General features: G+C 40.1%; 1 protein-coding gene across 4 annotated transcripts in view; it reads left to right on the top strand.

The window, feature by feature from the left end:
• The window catches only part of TEX15 (testis expressed 15, meiosis and synapsis associated), a 109,763-nt gene that overhangs the window by 76,172 nt on the left and 14,939 nt on the right, over positions 1 to 18,652 (top strand). For all 4 annotated transcript variants that reach the window (XM_072114003.1, XM_072114005.1, XM_072114004.1 and 1 more), the window contains exons 7-9: positions 9,683 to 14,982; positions 16,210 to 16,277; positions 16,977 to 17,968. In XM_072114003.1, the coding sequence (XP_071970104.1) occupies positions 9,683 to 14,982; positions 16,210 to 16,277; positions 16,977 to 17,968 (6,360 nt within the window). The remainder of the gene's footprint in view (positions 1 to 9,682; positions 14,983 to 16,209; positions 16,278 to 16,976; positions 17,969 to 18,652) is intronic.

Here is an 18,652-nt window from a genome sequence, read left to right as displayed (position 1 = left end):
AATAGTAGAGCTGAGAAAGTCATGTGTAATATGCATCTCATGGATCTCATCATCTCTGGTCTGTCTCATCTCTTTGTGCCAGATACTAGTGAATGTTAAAAAGCTAAATGAAAGTGAATATAAACCCATACCCTGATAATCTAAGTTTGTAGATTGTAACCACACAGAAATCTCCTCTTAGAGAGTCCCCGCCCCTAACACGCTGGAATTTTACACTGACTATCATTAAGTAATAGGAGCTAAAACAGCAATAAAGCTGACTAAAATATAAAGTAAGGGATTAATAATTATCTTTATTTTGTAAACATCACTCGGTGAAAATTTGAGTATTTTCTTTGGCAAACCCCTTTAAGTTCACATTCAGGACTTCACCCAGGGAAGGATGCCGAGAAAAAGTGTAACTGTGCACAACACGGAGACAGAGGTATCATCCTCAATACAGAGAATTTTGACATTGAGCAATCATAGACAAGGCAGACAATACATATGGGAGAATTTACGAAGAAGGGCAAGCAAACAATATGCTAATAGAGGGAATCAAAGTAAGAAGAAGAACAAAGAGACTCACTCCCCAAAGAGATCAGTCTCAAGTGAGAAAAGGCACAGATAGATCCACTCCATGGGGAAGGGGTTCCAGAGTTTCCCAAATTCCCAAGTATCTCTTCCAGGGGAAAAAGCCAAACTAGATGGCTACTTCATCTATATAAAAGTTCTCTAATTCTGTGTTCTCCCTATTATCAAAATGACTCTCAAACGTACCAACATCTCGGCGCGACTCTTTTGGATGGGTGAAAGACTTCTAGCTGCTCAGCAGGATACTGAAATGGAAGACGCTACTCCAGTTGACACATTCTTGCCAATTGTCGAAGACCAACTGAAGAAATTGGAGGATCAACCCCACACAATTTGTCCTATCAGAAAGGAAAGCATTGAAAAATCTTAGCTCTGACTGTTCAGTTAGAATCAGACCCTCCAATAAGTGGCAAAACTGGTTAAGAGCAAGAAGAAAATCTCATGGACAAGCTGAAGTTTCTTATGCCTGAATTGGTATACTATCCATTGCCCAAGATTCACAAGGGTCTGTCCGATTTAAAAGGCAGAACTATTGTTTCTGGTATTGGTAATTTAGCTCAAAATATCAGTGAAAATATAGACACATTTCTGAGTCTTTTCATTGTTACCCTTCTGTGTTACATTAGGGACACAATGGATGACCTCTGTAGGCTAAATTATATAGTTACACACCCTGCTGGGGAGTCTCAGTGTGGATGCACTGTATAGCTTTTTCCACATGACAAGGGATGTGCTGTTGTAGAGTGCTTCTTGAAATCTAGAGGTGATCACTATAATCGCCACAATGACTTGATGATCAACCCATTGAGATGGTCTTGCACGTTTGACCTATTACACCAGCTCAGATGCCCGGCATTGCGCATTCCTTATTCCCGACGTACGACAACATGTATCTGGGCTGGTGGGAGAAGGAAGTGGTGCTTGCAGAAGAGAAGGACGTATGGACCCCTACAAATAACACTCTGGCTGAGGTTCATAAACAACATATTCATTCTGTGGGAGGAATCAGTAAAGTTGTTCCATCTACTAGTGAATAAACTCAATGTCAACAATCTGGGACTGTGCTTTACTCACGACATTCCTTGGCTTAAACATCAGAAAATCGGTCAATGGGTGACCGAATGCAAAAACCTCCACAAACCAACAGCGACCAATTCCTCAGGTGGAATTCTGCCACCCCAAGGCCTTAAATAAAGGAATTGCGAAAGGGAAATATTTAAAGGAGTTTTTCCACAAAAGAAAATTCTCACATCTCAATCACCTAGTGATGTTAACACGATAAAGATCCTTTTAACCCCTTACTTTACAATTTACTCATTTTTATTGCTGTTTTAGCTTATATCACTCTCTACGCTGCTCAGTGTAAAATCCCAGGGTGTAAGTGGGGTCTCACTAAGTAGACACATTACTGTATTATCCATCTTGTTCTTTGGGGTGACAATGTGGTTACATTATCAGGGTACACGGTTTATATGCACTTTCATCTGGCTTCTGTACTAACACACTGCAACGTAGAGATGAGGCAGATCAGAGATGTTGAGATGCCTATTGCACACACACCTCTACTACATCTCACAGATCATGATATCCATTAGATGTCTCTTACACACACAAGTCTGCTACATCTCACTGACATGTGCCTGCCTCTCCCTTCCCCCGGATCACTTATCTCCTCGTAGCTTGTAGTTTGCAGCCTCTCTCTCTGCTCACTATGTGCTGACCGGATGTAATCAATGAGTGTCTGTGAACTCAGGGCATGGGGCGTGGCTACAGCCACACAGCATAGACAGACAGAAACTCAGTTTCACTATCTCATACAAAAATTCAAGATGGCCACCACCCAACCCTAAGTGAGAAGTTACTGGGTCGTGTCTAGGTGAAACTGAACTTGTGTACAGGTTGGACTTATATCTGTGAAATGCTGCATTTTTTGTTAATAACAGGGGATTAGAGAATGTGTTATTTTGTTATGTTGAGTACACATAAGAAACTTGTCTTTGTGGGAATAACCCTTTTAAGAGTGCAACAAAATTGTTCTGACCTGGGAGAATACAGAGAAGCAGCAAAGGGACTTGAGGATACTTCCATACCTATAGACAAGTCTGGTTCGGTAGTAAGTGAAGAAATTGGAGGCAGATCATCTGTACCTACAACACTTGTCAATAGTCACCTTGAACCAGGATCCAAAATTGTCCATCAAGTGATCTAAAAGTCTGGGCCCTGCAGAGCCTGTAGAACTGGACCACTTGGATGACTGTTTACGGAGGAAGACAGGCATGTCATGGAATGCAATGGCGTAAACAACAGCATATCCTTTGCATACTTTGTGGACTAATGTGATGATCCTGAATTGATATGAAGTAAAACATGCTTGGGGCCACGGCATTCTCATGGTGTCAGGGTCACTAGGGAGAATGCTGGGACTTCTGGTTCTTCTGCTGGTGCCAGCAGCGTTCTCCGACCCCTGGCGCGTATCCGCGCAAACTCCACCTCTCGTCCCGGGCAGCGGCTGCTAAGATCTCGCGCTGTCTGGGAGTTGTGTTCGGAACTGCTGGGACTTGTGGTACCTCTGCATGATGCCTGGTTGTTCTGCACCATGAGGGGTTAATTCCCAGAAGCTGTCCAGCACCTATCGGGTTCTGGAGGTGGAGTTCTGGCTGCATAAATTGCAGCTTCACTAGTCACCTGTGCCAGTGTTTGAAAACCCTTCAGCACTCGCTCGCTGCATTAGGTGTGACTCGCTCTGTATCTGTATCTGAATCGTTGTGACCTCGGCTAGTTTTTGACATTGACTTTTGCCTTCTGACTATGTTATTGACGTACCCTCTTGTTGTGATTCCGGCTAGTTTACCATTCTTTTGTGTTTTATGTTTGTCAGTCTGTTTGTGTTTCCCTTCCCACACTTATCCACTGTATTTCGAGTCTTCAAGTAGTCGCCCCACGGTTTAGCGTGGGGGGCTATAGGAAGGGACAGAGGTTGGGGCAAGCTCAGGGCACACTATCCCCTGTCTTCTGTGTTACCCAACCCTAACAGAAACACTGGCCCACACATAGGTCTGCATCCTGTATATGACCTGCTACATTCACTCCTTCTATGGAGCCTTTGTCAGCTGTGGTCGCTCAGGTCCAGACCTTAACTCAGCATGTTTAGAGTCTGTCTGCCCGTCTTCAAATGCAGGTTTCAGGGCAGACAACACCGCAGGCTCCACCACCACCTGCACCAGAACCTAAGGTTCCTCTCCCTGACTTGTTTTTTGGTGACCGTAAGAAATTTTTTTCATTTAGGGAGGGATGTAAACTTTATTTTTCTTTACGCCCTCACTCATCGGGCACCGAGACACAAAGGGTGGGCGTGGTCATTTCTCTTTTGCACGGTGATCCGCAAAATTGGGCCTTTTCTCTCCCACCTGACTCTCCATCCCGCTCTTCTCTTGACGCTTTATTTTCCGCATTAGGCCAGATTTATGACGAACCTGACCGCCGGGCATTGGCAGTTTCCCACCTTAGATCTCTGTGTCAGGAAAAATTGACGGCGGAAGATTATTGTGCCCAATTCAGACAGTATGTGACTGACTCGCAATGGAACGACTGTGCCCTAAAAGACCAATTTATGTCCGGACTGTCAGACCGAGTACAGGACTTAGTCTTAGCTTATGCCGAGCCACAGACTTTAGATGAAGCTATGACTCTGGTTGTCCGAGTTGATCGTCGCCTAAGATCCAGGCGATCACCTCGGGTGTCCCCTGACTGTCAGCCAGCGGCCAGTCTGTCTCCAGGCCGTCAAGAATTGGAATCCATGGAGCTGGATAGCATCTCTCCTGCACAGCGGAAGCAACATCGAATAAGACGCCATCTTTGTTTCTGCTGTGGAAGTCCTGATCATCAGATACACACATGTTCAAAGAGGCAGCAGCAGGAAAAACTTCCGCTCCTAAGCAGTAATCGAGGGGACTGCTTAGGAGCTCAGGTACTCCCAGTTGTGTCTGGAATGTATTTACCTTGTACGGTTAAGTTTCAATCTGTTTCCTGTACTGGTCGCGCCTTCTTGGATTCAGGCGCTGCAACTAATTTAATTGATTATAATTTTGTCTCTCAGTTTTGTATGTCTTTTGATTCCATTGTCCACTCCTATCCAGATGTCAGATGCGGATTTGACCCCTCTACAGGCAGGGTTGATTAAATTCCGAACCCCGCAGATAAAGCTTATGGTAGGAGCTATGCATGAAGAATGGTGTTCTTTCCTAGTTATGGAAAATTTGTCTGACAATGTCATTCTTGGTCTACCCTGGATCCATAATCCGGTAATTAATTGGGAAACTCTGGAGCTGGTTCATTGGGGTCCTCACTGTAAGGATCACCTGACCAGAGTTTCATTATGTACAGTAGTGGCGGAAGATCAGAGTCTTCCAGGTTTTCTCTCTGATTACTCTGATGTGTTTTCAAAACCCTTGTCCCAAGTCCTTCCTCCTCACAGGGAGTTTGATTGTAAAATTGACCTTCTTCCTGATGCTAGATTGCCAAAGGGTCGTATATATAACCTGTCGGTACCAGAACGGGAGTCACTGAAGAGTTATATTGATGAGAGTTGGCAATCGGACATATCCGTCCCTCTGAGTCGCCCACTGGGGCCGGGTTCTTTTTTGTTGAGAAAAAAAATGGTGGTTTACGGCCGTGTATTGATTATCGAGAATTAAATAAGCGGTAAAAAACTCAGGTCCTCTCCCCTTGATCCCGGATCTCTTAAATCAGGTTTCTGGGGCCCAAGTTTTCTCTAAATTAGATCTCGGAGGGGCTTATAACCTGATTCGGATCCGGGAAGGGGATGAGTGGAAGACCGCATTTAATACACCTTTGGGACACTTTGAATACCTGGTTATGCCCTTTGGTTTGAGTAATGCCCCAGCGGTGTTCCAAGGGTTTATGAACTACATTTTTCATGATTACATCGGTGTGTTTATGGTGGTGTATCTAGACGATATTTTGATTTTCTCTCCTGATATGATTTCTCACCAGCAACATCTCCGCCAAGTACTTACCAGGTTGTGCAAAAACCACCTCTTCGCTAAGCTGGAAAAGTGTGTTTTTTGCGTCCAGAAGGTTTCCTTCTTAGGTTATGTTGTTACTCCCTCTGATGTACAGATGGATCCGAGTAAGGTTCAGGAGCTCACGGACTGGGTTCGGCCTACCAATCTTAAGGCCCTACAACATTTTTTAGGTTTCGCTAACGATTATCGGAACTTTATTAAGAACTTTTATGTGATCGCCAAACCCCTCACGGATCTAACCCGTAAGGGTGCTGATCCGAACAATTGGTCCCCTGCTGCTTGCTCTACGTTTGAAACTCTAAAAGCGGCATTCTCGTCAGCCCCAGTTTTGGTTCAACCTGACCTCTCTACCGTTTGTTGTGGAGGTAGATGCCTCCGAGGTTGGAGTAGGTGCAGTGTTGTCTCAGGGGTCCTCCACTCTCACCAGACTCTCACCCTGTGCATATATTTGTGGAGGGGAATCTGGAATTCGAGGTGGAAAAAGTTGTGAATTCCAGATGGGTAGGTAACTCCCTGCAGTACCTGGTCCATTGGAAAGGTTTTGGTCCTGAGGATAGGTCTTGGGTTCCGGCTAGGGATGTTCATGCTCCGCGGTTACTCAGGTTATTTCATCAGGCCTATCCTCAGAAGCCATCTTTAAGATCTAGGGGTCCGAAGGCCACCCCGTCAGGGGGGGGTACTGTCAGGGTCGCTAGGGAGAATGCTGGGACTTCTGGTTCTTCTGCTGGTGCCAGCAGCGTTCTCCGACCCCCAGCGCGTATCCCCGCAAACTCCACCTCTCGTCCCGGGCAGCGGCTGCTAAGATCTCGCGCTGTCTAGGAGTTGTGTTCGGAACTGCTGGGACTTGTGTTACCTCTGCATGATGCCTGGTTGTTCTGCACCATGAGGGGTTAATTCCCAGAAGTTGTCCAGCTCCTATCAGGTTCTGGAGGTGGAGTTCTGGCTGCATAAATTGCAGCTTCACTAGTCACCTGTGCCAGTGTTTGAAAACCCTTCAGCACTCGCTCGCTGCATTAGGTGTGACTCGCTCTGTATCTGAATCGTTGTGACCTCGGCTAGTTTTTGACATTGACGTTTGCCTTCTGACTTTGTTATTGACGTACCCTCTTGTTGTGATTTCGGCTAGTTTACCATTCTTTTGTGTTTTATGTTTGTGAGTCTGTTTGTGTTTCCCTTCCCACACTTATCCAGTGTATTTCGAGTCTTCAAGTAGTCGCCCCACGGTTTAGCTTGGGGTAGCTATAGGAAGGGACAGAGGTTGGGGCAAGCTCAGGGCACACTATCCCCTGTCTTCTGTGTTACCCAACCCTAACACAGGGCTTTGACATACTTGAAGATTTTGACAGGAGAAAGATTTGGGTCCTTAGTACCACCACTTTGGCCACCACATAGGGAAACTTCACCTGTGGCAAGCTAAGATACCTTTCAGACTGATGTATCGGCATCACCAGTTATGCAAAGCACCCTGCCAATAGTGCTATAGAACTTTTTCTATTAACACCTAATAAAACCTATATAAATTTGGTTCCCTGTGATTGTACTGAACCAAAGAATATATAAAAAATTCCATTTGGAGCTCACAGTGAAAGAAGTAAAAACTGAGCCCACAAGAAAATGTTTCATGTCAATTTTACTCCATTTTGAATTTTATTTCCACTACCCAGTACACGGCATAGAATATAAAATGCCGTCTCTAGGAAGTACAATTTGTTAAACAGAAAATAAGCTCACATCTGGCTATGAACATGGAAAAATAAATAAGTTATTGATTTTTGAAAGTGGGGAGCGATGAGCAGAAAGTAAAATGAAAAAGGACATCAGTGGCAAAGGGTTAAAATTCTCCCATTACCACATGATAAGAAGTTTCCAAATTCTCTGGGATATGGGTTTGTGGTATCTGAGGCCATGTTCACATGTGACCTTTTGATTGCATTTTGAAACAAATTCCAAAGGCTCCACTCGTTATCACAAGTTTTTGTAACATTGGGTTTCCAACACATTAAGTAAAATCAAAAATGGAATTCCAAATCAAACCTTCATTTTGTTTGAAGTTCTGTAAAATACTTAAAGGGTTAACAAGCTTTTAAGTGCTGTTTTGAATAGTTTCTTGAAAATTTGACAGAATGCTGTTTGATTTGTGATCTTTCCAGCATCATAAAACAAAAGGGCACACATGCTGGTTTTGAAAAATAAGCCTTGTTAATCAAAGCACAAATGAGTTTGGTTACTAAGGGGTTAACAGTCACAGGCTGCTTTACCATCACCTGGGGTTGAGCAACAACAGCTTCTCTGTTAACATTGACAGAAGTGCAATATTAACGCAAACACAATCAAAAGCCGGAAGCCTATGCATACGCGTGGGGACCCAGTTCCCACAGCTCCCTGCACATTACCACCTATGTATTACAGGTAACTATACTTTATGGATTTCTTGTAGGCTGGGATTATGCATCATACGTACTGTTGCTTATTTTCCCAAGCCCCACCTATATTGTTTAGCTGTACAAGCTGCATTTACTCTGAGGTAGCTGTGGGTTATTTTGTACTGTGCACATGTGCCTTTTAAATATTTTTAATGTTTATTACATAATTTTGAATAAAGTTTGGTCATACATCCTACTTTGTTGTATTACTTACGTTGCTACTTTAGGATGGTACTATTTTCTGTAGACTATTAGGACCCACCAATTTTGTATGCAAATGCCAGTGTAAACACAATGGGGCACATTTACTAAGGGCCTTGCGCCAGTTTTAAGTTTGACTGGTTGCACAGGTATTTACGAAGTACCTACGCCACATTTGTGTCGCAAGCGACTGGTTTTAGGCGCAGCTGTGCTATGCTTCATGCGGCAGAAATTTCTGCACTGAAGGGGGTGTTCCGGTGCTCAGTCGGACTGTGCACCGGATTTAACATTCAATGTTCAACAGAAATGTTTTGCACGCCCCATGTTAAAGGTGTGGTATATTCTGTCAGGGCAGTGCAAGGAGAGCCAGATTCATGAAGAACTTGTGCAAGAAATCATGAATCTGGCGCACTATGTACTTTACACAGGCAAACTGCACATAGTACAGACTGCACTGTTCTCAGTAAATGTAGATGAGCATAGAAAAATCACAGCTTACTATGGTTCATAGTAGCTTCTCTGATATTCACTGTTGCTGATTGGACAGTATAGGAGAAGAGCAACATAACAAACCTCCATCTCCAGTCCCAGCACCTCCTTCATGATAGAACACATATTACAATGGTCAGATACTTGGACTGATATCTCTGCAACTGTGGGGCAAGAAAGAAAGTTTGCCACTGAATCTGTCTAGCAGCTCCTATAGAATAGCATGCTAATCTTCATATAAGTGAGCTGATGAAAGGTCCTCTTTAAAGGAAACTTTCCATCAGTTATCTGCCTATTAAGGTAAATCTGATGGTAGGTTCCCAGAAATACCCTAAACTACCCTTTCCTGACCTTTTATCACTTTCTGACCTAATCTAGTCTATTTAACTAATATGTACTGCAAAGTCTGCTTGCCCCTGGAACACTGTGCATGCGCAGTAGCTCCAGCACCACGGTGCTCCAGGTGCTGGCGGCACACCAGGTAGGGATCGCAGAGGCTAGTTGGGCTTGGAGTACTGTGCTCCGTAGAGAGGCTACTCCACCCTCCAGTAGCCTTAGATTAAGTGTTATAGGGTTAGGTACCGTAGTTTAGAGTACAGGATATTACTGGGAACCTAAGATTACATCTACCTTAATAGATAGATTCCTGACGGTAGGTTTCCTTTAACCCCATACAGAGTGTTTATCTGCTTAATTTGGATGAGTTATTATGAAAAGTCACAAGTTTTATGTGTTAATAGCAAATTAGATACTTTATATGAAAAAAGATAATGTAAACCATAAATACAGTCAATACATAACTATCTAACACTATGAGAACTTCAAGATAATAATTCCTTATTATGCTATATTGAAAAACAATTGAACATAGTCTCCTATAATAAATATGCAACAGAATAAATAAATCTGTATGTGCACATACTATATAATACAATGTTTTTTTGCACACAGGAGATTCTACACCTGCAAACTGTACAGTAGCTCAACGAATTGGAAAAGGCAAAGATGCCATGGTTATATTTAAAAGTATTCGTTCACCATTGGCGCAAACTACTGGAATAGAAACCATTCAGAACAATGTCTTTGAAAAAGAAGCACCTTCTGTTCCTGTTACAGAGACAGAACCAAGTTGTTGTGTTCTGAAGAAATCCCCTCTATTTCAGAACAATATTACTCTACCTGACTTAAGCATATCCCTTGAACAGAACAGTGTTGCTTTAGAGAGCCTAATAACATCATGCATGGTCATTACATCAAAGTCTATGAAAGACCCACGTCTTGTGAAACGAAGTGAACCTGAAACTACATCACCAGTTGGTCAACAGAATGACTGCAGTGTTTTCCCTGAAAATGAGGTTTCTTGTGTCATTGAAAAGAATCTTAATACAGAAATACCTTGTTACTCGGAAGATAGTTTTGTTGAACAATCATTGTACTTAAGTTTTGAAGAGAAGCGTGTTTATGATAGCTTTCTCGTGACTGAAGAACCATTGGTAAAGGGATTGAACAAATATTCATCATTTTTGACATGTGGTGAGAGTGAAAGAGATTCAGACATTAAATCTTCACCAAACATACACACGGAAGAAAAAGCAGAGCATTCTATGAAAATGAATGTCTATGACCAATTATTAGGACTGAGTGCAAGTCAGTTTGGAAATGAGAGTAAAGAAACTGAATTTTCTATTTCCATGTCACTTAAAACATTGAACTGTACCAGTGGACATGAAGAAAAACCTGACGGCAATAGATTATTTTTTAAAAATCTAGATACACCAGAAAAAGATTCTGCAAGGTCAATATACTTTTCATTAGAAGGAGAAGCAGGGAATGAGTTGTTACCAAATACACTGTGTAAAGAGCAAACAGAAATTCTAAAAAAAGTTTGCAGCAATGATAAACTTGGCCAAATAAGTCCAAAAGTTAGGACGGAAAAAGAAAAGTCTTTACTAAATGCATCTAGTTTGGTTGTTGAAGTTGTAGATTCCATGCCTCTTAATACATCAAACAACATTAAAACAAATACAAAGGTAGGGAAATCTGAAGGTCATAGGCGCATGTCCCTGCACAAAATGCTGAAAAACAAAGCTAATTTAAAAACAACTAATTTAATGGACTGCTACAAAGAACAGTCTCTGTCTTACAAAAAACATCCTTTGGTGGAAAGTTCTTTAGTGACAAGCAAAACAAAGCTTTTGAAAAAAAGCAAAGAATGTATTCTTGGTCTAAAACAAAAATTATATGGTCCTGGGAAAGACAGAATTTCTAAAGCTGTAACTCACCAAACCAGTAAAAAAGTAACACAGAATAAGAAAAGTCCAATGGAACCAGATGCAACTGACAAGTTGCCAGCTGTAAGAACTATAGTACTAAATGATAAGAAACCTACAAGTATTGCTGATAAATGTTTACATAAATTTATTTCCACTGCTGCAGTCCATGAGAGATTAACAATTCTGAAAAGCAAAGATAAATGCCATGGGGAGAAGTCCCCTGAAAAGGAAAGGCATGAACTTTATTTGCCTAAAGCTGTTACAGATAATGCCAGGGAATATAAAAAAGTACATACTGCTGCACCAAAACAAATAATATTAGATAGACATGGTGGTTGTTTTACACCTGGAAACCTAACTAATGGTTCAGGTTCAAAAACTGTAAATGAAAAAGACAGCTCTGATTTGCATTCATCAAACAAAATAAATACCAGGGTACAGGAGAATTCACATTTTAGCCAGATTAGTTCCCTTATTATTCCTACAAATGCAAACCCACAGAGTTCAGATTTAGATGAAGCTGTCAAAAAAACTAGTGTAGACAAGGTGGTGCAGGATCTATGTTCAAAAAAAATTAAAAAAGTAGCTATGACCATTCCTAAAACTACACATAAAGATGTGTCCGGTGAAAATATATGTTTTGTGACAGAGCTAGAGAACCGTATAGACTGGAGTGGTATTTTTGGAATGGAGCTTGATAAAGTCGATGAAATGCTAGGAACTTTACGATGCAGCTCTGTAAGTCAAGAAAAAGAGCCAAGTGGTTTGAGAATTTTTCCTGACATGGAAATTACCATAACAAACAATCATTATGTGTGTGCAGATGGAACTAGCCATAGCATAATTGGAGAAATGCAAGTATCGAGCAAGGCCCAAGGAGATTTAAATAAAGCACTTAAAGTTTTAAATGATCCTCAAGATCAACATGTAACAGATTCTTCCCCAAGCATTCAGATTCCAAATGGATCCCCAGCTTTACCAAAAAGTGAAAACTCATTGAAAGACCGCCTTAATCCACTTTCTTTAAAGCTGGATAATAGTGTTCAATCACGTATGAAAACAGTGGCTGATACTAATCTGAATGGCATTAAAACCTTGCATAAACAGAATAGTGCTCCATTGAAAAGGAGATTGAATAAGAAAAAGATGCCTTCAGTACCTGTTAAAAGATCTAGTAGAAGGATTCACAAATTTTCTCAGTCTGAAGAAAATATTAAAGTTGTATTAGGTATGCTCTCTGATGAAATTCCGCTTTGTAAGAACAAACGTATATCCAAAAAATTAGACCGAGCTATACTGCACTTAAGAAAAGCCCACAAACGGGTAAAAAAATCTCTGCAGCTTGCTGCAAAAGCTGGCAAAAGGCGAAATTTGGACAAATCTTGCAATGTACAGGAAAATCTCATTTTTAATGGGAATAAAGTGAATTCAAAACCTGTTGAAATCACAAGCATTAAGCTTTTACAGCCAGACGATTCCTCTCCAAAAGTAATAGCTGCTGAGATGCAGAAAACAGACAAAAAATTTTTAACAGAATCAACTCAAGTAATGATAAATGGAGCATCTATGCAAGATTCACAGCAGACCAAAGTAATTGGCAGTTCACCATCAAAAATGTCACTTTCTCCTACCTGCAAGGTAACTGTTTCTCTGGAAACTCCTGAAGATCATTCTAGTAATTTCACTGCCATTGTATCAAATAAGGAAAACACTATACCAATGGATCCTTCTCTACAGGCACCTACTGATGAGACAGAAAAGCATGCAGTAAACTGTGAAACATCTGGTAAAGACTTTAAATCTCATAATGGGCGAAAAAGGCATTCCTCAAAACACATGTTCTCTCATATCCGGAAACAGAGAACATCCCTTGCCATGTCAATATCTAAAGGTTCAAGTAAAAAGATAAATGAGAATGAGAAAAAGCTACAAAGAAACAAAGAATTTGCAACAATTACTTTCAAAGTCGCTAAAACCTCAAGCTTATTATTGAGCAAACTATCAAAGATTTTGCAAAAAGCCAGTGAGACAGATTCCTTGAAATTATTACAAAACCTCAAATTGATGTGCAAGAACATTATTCCTGCTTTCATAAAAGCTTTTGAGAAGAAGCAAGACTGTGGTTTCAAAAAAGTGATAGTGGATAGGAGATTATTTGTAAAGCAAAATCTAAAAACATGTTTCAAGTGTCCATTAAAACCTCAAGCTGTAGAGGCATTCCTTGAATTGCAAATGATACTGGAGACCAGACAGTTTGTTGAAAATAGGATACACTTTATCGAAGGAAAGCCTACTTTTCGTAGTCTTTTATGGTACGATGGGTCTCTCTATGCAGAATTGCTTACAGGAGAATTTGGCTACCAACAACAATCTCCATTTTATTCAGCCTTTCAAGAGAAACTGAGGCTTAATCCACTAACTACTGTAAAGAATCATTATACACAACTTTCTGAGTATCTACAAGAAATTGATGAAACTGATAGCTCTTATTATGTGTACCTGAAATACAAGAGAGAATTGCAAGAATGTGAAGATGTTCTAAAGCGTGAGTGTGACCATGCTGCTTTTTCACTGTCTATTCCATTTAGCTGTGGTGTACATCTTGGAGATACAATAGATGACCTAACAGCCTTACAAAAAAGTACTTTAGAGGTTATCGGAACTTTAATAAACCTTCCTAATTGTGATCCAGGTAAAAAAGAACATGCACTATCCCTTCTTGAAGTTATATCAGCAAAAATTGATTACATTAAGACCTCTGTAACTACAAGTATGCAGCTTTCACTCTTTGGAATTGAACACTTACTGTTTGATGCAGCCAAAGCCATGGCTTGCCACGAAACAAACAAATGTGGTGGTCAAACAAGAACTATCACCAAGGGATTAATAAATCAGATAAATAGCATTGCTTTGTCAAAGTTGTATGAAGTTTATTGCGCCCAAAGTGAGCAACCAGTAAATATCAAAAAGAGCTCAAGTGAGATCTTGAATTCATATGAAAGCTCCGAATACTTTGGTAAGCATGATGTGTTTTACTTTGGAAAAGCTATTGACAAAGCTCGGTGCGCAGAACCTGGTGTGTTAAAGAAGATGATACATGACTGTAAACTTCATTTGGAATTTCAAAGTAAATATTTCCAGATATTACAAGAATGCATTGTGGATGAAGTCCTAATTCAAGAGACCAATGCTCTAGATATGGCTGAAAATCCAGAAAAATGTACCATTCTACTGAAGCCTGAAGCTGTTGAAGCTTATATTGACTTGGCAATGACATATGAAACGTTGCACTTCCTAAACTGTCTAATGGCTTTGAAAAAGAACCAGGAGAGAACAAGGGGGCTGCTCTGGTATGATGCATCTCTTTTCTCAGATTTGATTCAACACCAGTACAGAGTGCAATCATTTTTGGAGGGAAACATTCTCCCTACTGCAATAGATATAATCGATGGCACAATATCTGAAATAAAGTCAGAACTGGATGTAATTTCCAGTTGCTCGAATTCTGTTAATTACACCTATGCTTTTCAGATAATGACAAGGGAACTTTCAGAGCTTTCAGAACTCAAAAGCTTTATGACATCAAAGCCTGCTATCGCCACATACATCAATTGTTCTCCATTTGTTGTATCTTTGTATTATGGAAATTCATTGGGAGAACTCAGCCACAATTACAACCAGTTATCTCACTATCTTGGCATTTTATTGTCTGCTCCAAAGAAAGATTTAGGCAAATTGGCACATACCATGAAAATAATGAAAACAATTGAGTTATCCAAAGTTTTACTATTCAAACCGGGAACATCGAGATTTTCATTTATAACCTGCCATGTTCTGCATAATAGAAAGAAGCAAAACTTAGCAATTAAAGGGAAGATCCCAAAAGAAGAACACATCATAACTAGTCAATATCCTAGGAAAAGAATAAATACTAAAGTGCCTGCAGATGAGGATTCATCAAGCCCCAAAAAGCAAAAGGTTTGTCTTTTGCAACTACGGTATATCTAGACCATACATGTTAAAACCAGGACTGTGATAGAGAAGTTCTCACATAGCCTTTAACTAATAACTCACAAATTCTTTGCTGCTATGTAGAAGCCACATAAGAACCTTTGTTATTATTAATCTGTAATGAATGTGAAAATATGAAACATTGTGATATACAGTACATGGCCAAAAGTATATACACACCTAATATATCACACCTGCACAAAGTTGTTAGTCATCAGATTCTACAACCATGAGTATTCATTTGGATTTGTGTCCCTTTTGCAACCAACAGCCCCTGCTTTTCCTTCATGTCTGCCCACACATTTTTTATAGTGTTTGTGGGAATTTGTGACCTGCCCAATTCGCAATGTCAGACACTGTTGTTAAATTGAAGGTCTGGCTTATCATAAGGTCAGTTTTTCATATGTTATAATCCAGTGATGGCAAACCTTTTAGACACCGAGTGCCCAAACTACAACCAAAACCCACGTATTTTTCGCAAAGTGCCAATGCGACAATTTAAGCAGTAACTTATTATTCCCTGCTCTTTCGCAGGTTTGATTTGTATAGGCATCTGAGGATGCCAATACAGTAGAAAAAAGGAGAAAAAGTTTGGATTATCTTTGTAGCTTCCTTCTAGGGTCCTGGGCTGCAAGAGGCCTTAAGTCCTGTCTGACGAACACTGCCCTTGGGTGATGGCAAGGGTGCCCATAGAGATGGCTCTGAGTGCCACCTCTGGCACCCGTGCCATAGGTTCGCCACCACTGTTATAATCCATTTCCAGATTGTCAAACCGTGTTTTTACAGACCACATTTTATGCAGAGGGTCACGTTAATTTTGGAGCAGACAATACCCTTATATAGCTGTGCCATAAATTTGAAAACATATTTCCTTCAGTGGATAAAAAGAGGCTAGTCCAAACCAGGTAATTCGGTACCCCATTACTATTATCTATTCTCCATATTTTACAGTAGATACTATGCATTCCATTAAATAGCGTTCTCCGCATGGCAGGCATACATATTCTTCATTAGGGCAAAGATACTATACAAAATTAACTTGACAGTAAAGATGTTTATTTTTACTTTTGCTATAGATTAGAAATGTACTACATCATATTGCGTTTTTTTAAACGATTAATTGTCCAGACACATTACTGATTTTTATGTTTTTGGAAAAAAAAAGCTGTTTTTTAGATAATTTTTCTGTTTCAGGTTATAACATCACACGGAAAGACATCAAAAAAGAAGAGAGAAGAAAATCAAGTGCTGTCTGATTTAAGGTATTGTTATTTTACTGTAAATTTTCATACTCATATTGGGGCACATTTACCTGTCCTGACGCATTCCCCGAAAGTGCATTGTCTGACCGGAATGCACTCTGCCGCGATTCGCTACGATCGGCTGCCCGATATCCTTCATGTGTCACTTCCCTGCTCAGGTCCGCCGGAGTTCACCTTTTGAAAGTTAAATCCCGCCCTCAGTCTGAATCAGTCAGATCGTCTGACAGCATGCCCCCCCCCATTTCTTTCGCTTGAAAGCCAGCGCAGCCGCAACACAATCCCCAGTTAAATACCTGTCACAGCCGTGCAAATTCCAAAAACGTCAAAAATCAGACAAAAGTGTGGCCGCGGACCTGTAGTAAATAAGCCCCATTGTCTTGTGCACATTCTTTTAAAACCATATTTGCTATTGATAATTTTAAGTGCCATTCAGGCAAAAGATACGGGATAGTGACACACATTATTAAACATATGTATGTGTTATCATTGTCATTTCCTTATGAGATACTTAGTTATAATCAAAAAGTTGAATTAAATCTTCCAAAACCTGTATAGATGGAACACAAGTGACACATAAGAATTCATTATATACACACTTTACAAATTTTGGATACATCTTCTGTCAACTCTTAAAAGTTGAGGAGGGCAGTTAAAATCACTCATGTTTAATCCTTCTCCTTACATATTTGTTCTTTACAGACCAGGAAATCTATTTGAAATTTTTACCACTGGACCACAACAAAATGACCGGCTCCCAATAGCAAAGGATTCTGTGAATGGATCAACACAAAAGAACAGCAAGTCCCTTTTACCTAGAAGTTCGAAATGTACAAAAGTATATGGAATTTCAGCTACAGAAATAAAAATATATGGCAAGGATGACAAAACAAGTCCACCTGGACAGGATAAAATAAAGATTGATCCCTTTGTTGGCAAATGTAAGGAAACCTCAGGTGCTTCAGTTACAACAGAGTTTACTTTGGATTCAAAGAATCAGTCTCAGGAAGAAAGTAAATGTGTTAAAACACCTTCTCCAGAATCCATAATATCCAATCCAGTGTCTGAAGATATAAATAACATTCAAGAAAATAAAGTAATTGATGAGTTATCCAAAGAGAGAGATCCATCTGTTGATGAAAATTCAAGTATCTTAAGTGTTTGCTCCATGGACCTTAACACACCAGAGGAACAGGAAAACATAAGACAGCTAAATTCTACACCAGGCAAACAAGAAGAAATAAAGAAAAAACAAAGTCCTACTAGCAATGAAGAAATTGAGAAAAGTAAATCTACTACCTGGAACAGTCAGTCAGTCTTACCCGCCAGTGGGCAGTATCCACAGTTTCCTGTTTCCACCACTCCTTGGCAATATTCCTTATATGGCTGGTATCAAAATAGCAACAATACTGGGGGAATAACTCAAGGATACCCTTGTGTTTCTTACAATACACAGTCAGAAAATCCTTACAATCGGTCATCAGCATTTACAGTGCCAAATGCTTTACAGTACAGTAGAAATCAGCCTTACTCCACTTTAAGTGGGCAGATTCAAGCAGGCATGTTTTCAGTTTCAGGATCTTTTGGTGCTAATGTGCCATATGATTATACAGCTTCATTGTCATCTTCAAATCAGAATCCAGTGCCAATTCCATACTCGTACAATTCTAATGCCAATACTGGCTGGCCATGGGGTAAGTATGTATGAACTTACAATATATACAGTATCTGTCTTTTTCAACACCTTTCAAATTTAAAGGGACCCAGTCATCAGCTTTGAATTAATAGCGCCATTAGAAATGACATTTCCTGTTTAGCAATCCCTCTTTTATGGTACGCTTTTCCCATTTACATATTAAAAACCATCAGTGCATTCTGTTAAAATGGAAAAATAGGATGTAAGTATGTACTTGTATGATGTATGCATTTTGTTTAAAAGAAAAATATAAGTGCAAGCAAGGTAATGACATATCCAGATGAGCTGAGAAAAGTAACATTTTGCCTAAAATGAGTTTGTTGTCATTTTTCCCATTAATTTTTTTTCAATAAGCAGTAAAGTTGTATAAACCTTTACCAACATATGTTATATATGATATGTAATATCACTGGCTGGAGGGGGCCTCACTTCAAATGATCCTGACTCCTGAATTTAACAATTCTGTACTATAAAATAGGAGAATTTTCTCTAATGTAATTTCAGGATTGTATTTCTAGGTAAAGCAGAACAGGAGATATAGTTAATAGGAATTAAACTGTATTAAAAGATTTTTTTTTACTGCAACTCTAAAGGAAATCTACCCAAAGGATGAAGGATTTTAAACCAGTGACACTTACATGCAGGTGGGTGCCTTCTCTGGTATGATCCACTCTTCTTTTAG

Source organism: Engystomops pustulosus, chromosome 1, assembly GCF_040894005.1.
Source record: "Engystomops pustulosus chromosome 1, aEngPut4.maternal, whole genome shotgun sequence".
In the NCBI taxonomy this organism is placed as follows: domain Eukaryota; kingdom Metazoa; phylum Chordata; class Amphibia; order Anura; family Leptodactylidae; genus Engystomops; species Engystomops pustulosus.
The sequence above is the reverse complement of the archived record's forward strand: the minus strand, read 5'-3'. Positions and strand labels throughout refer to the sequence as shown.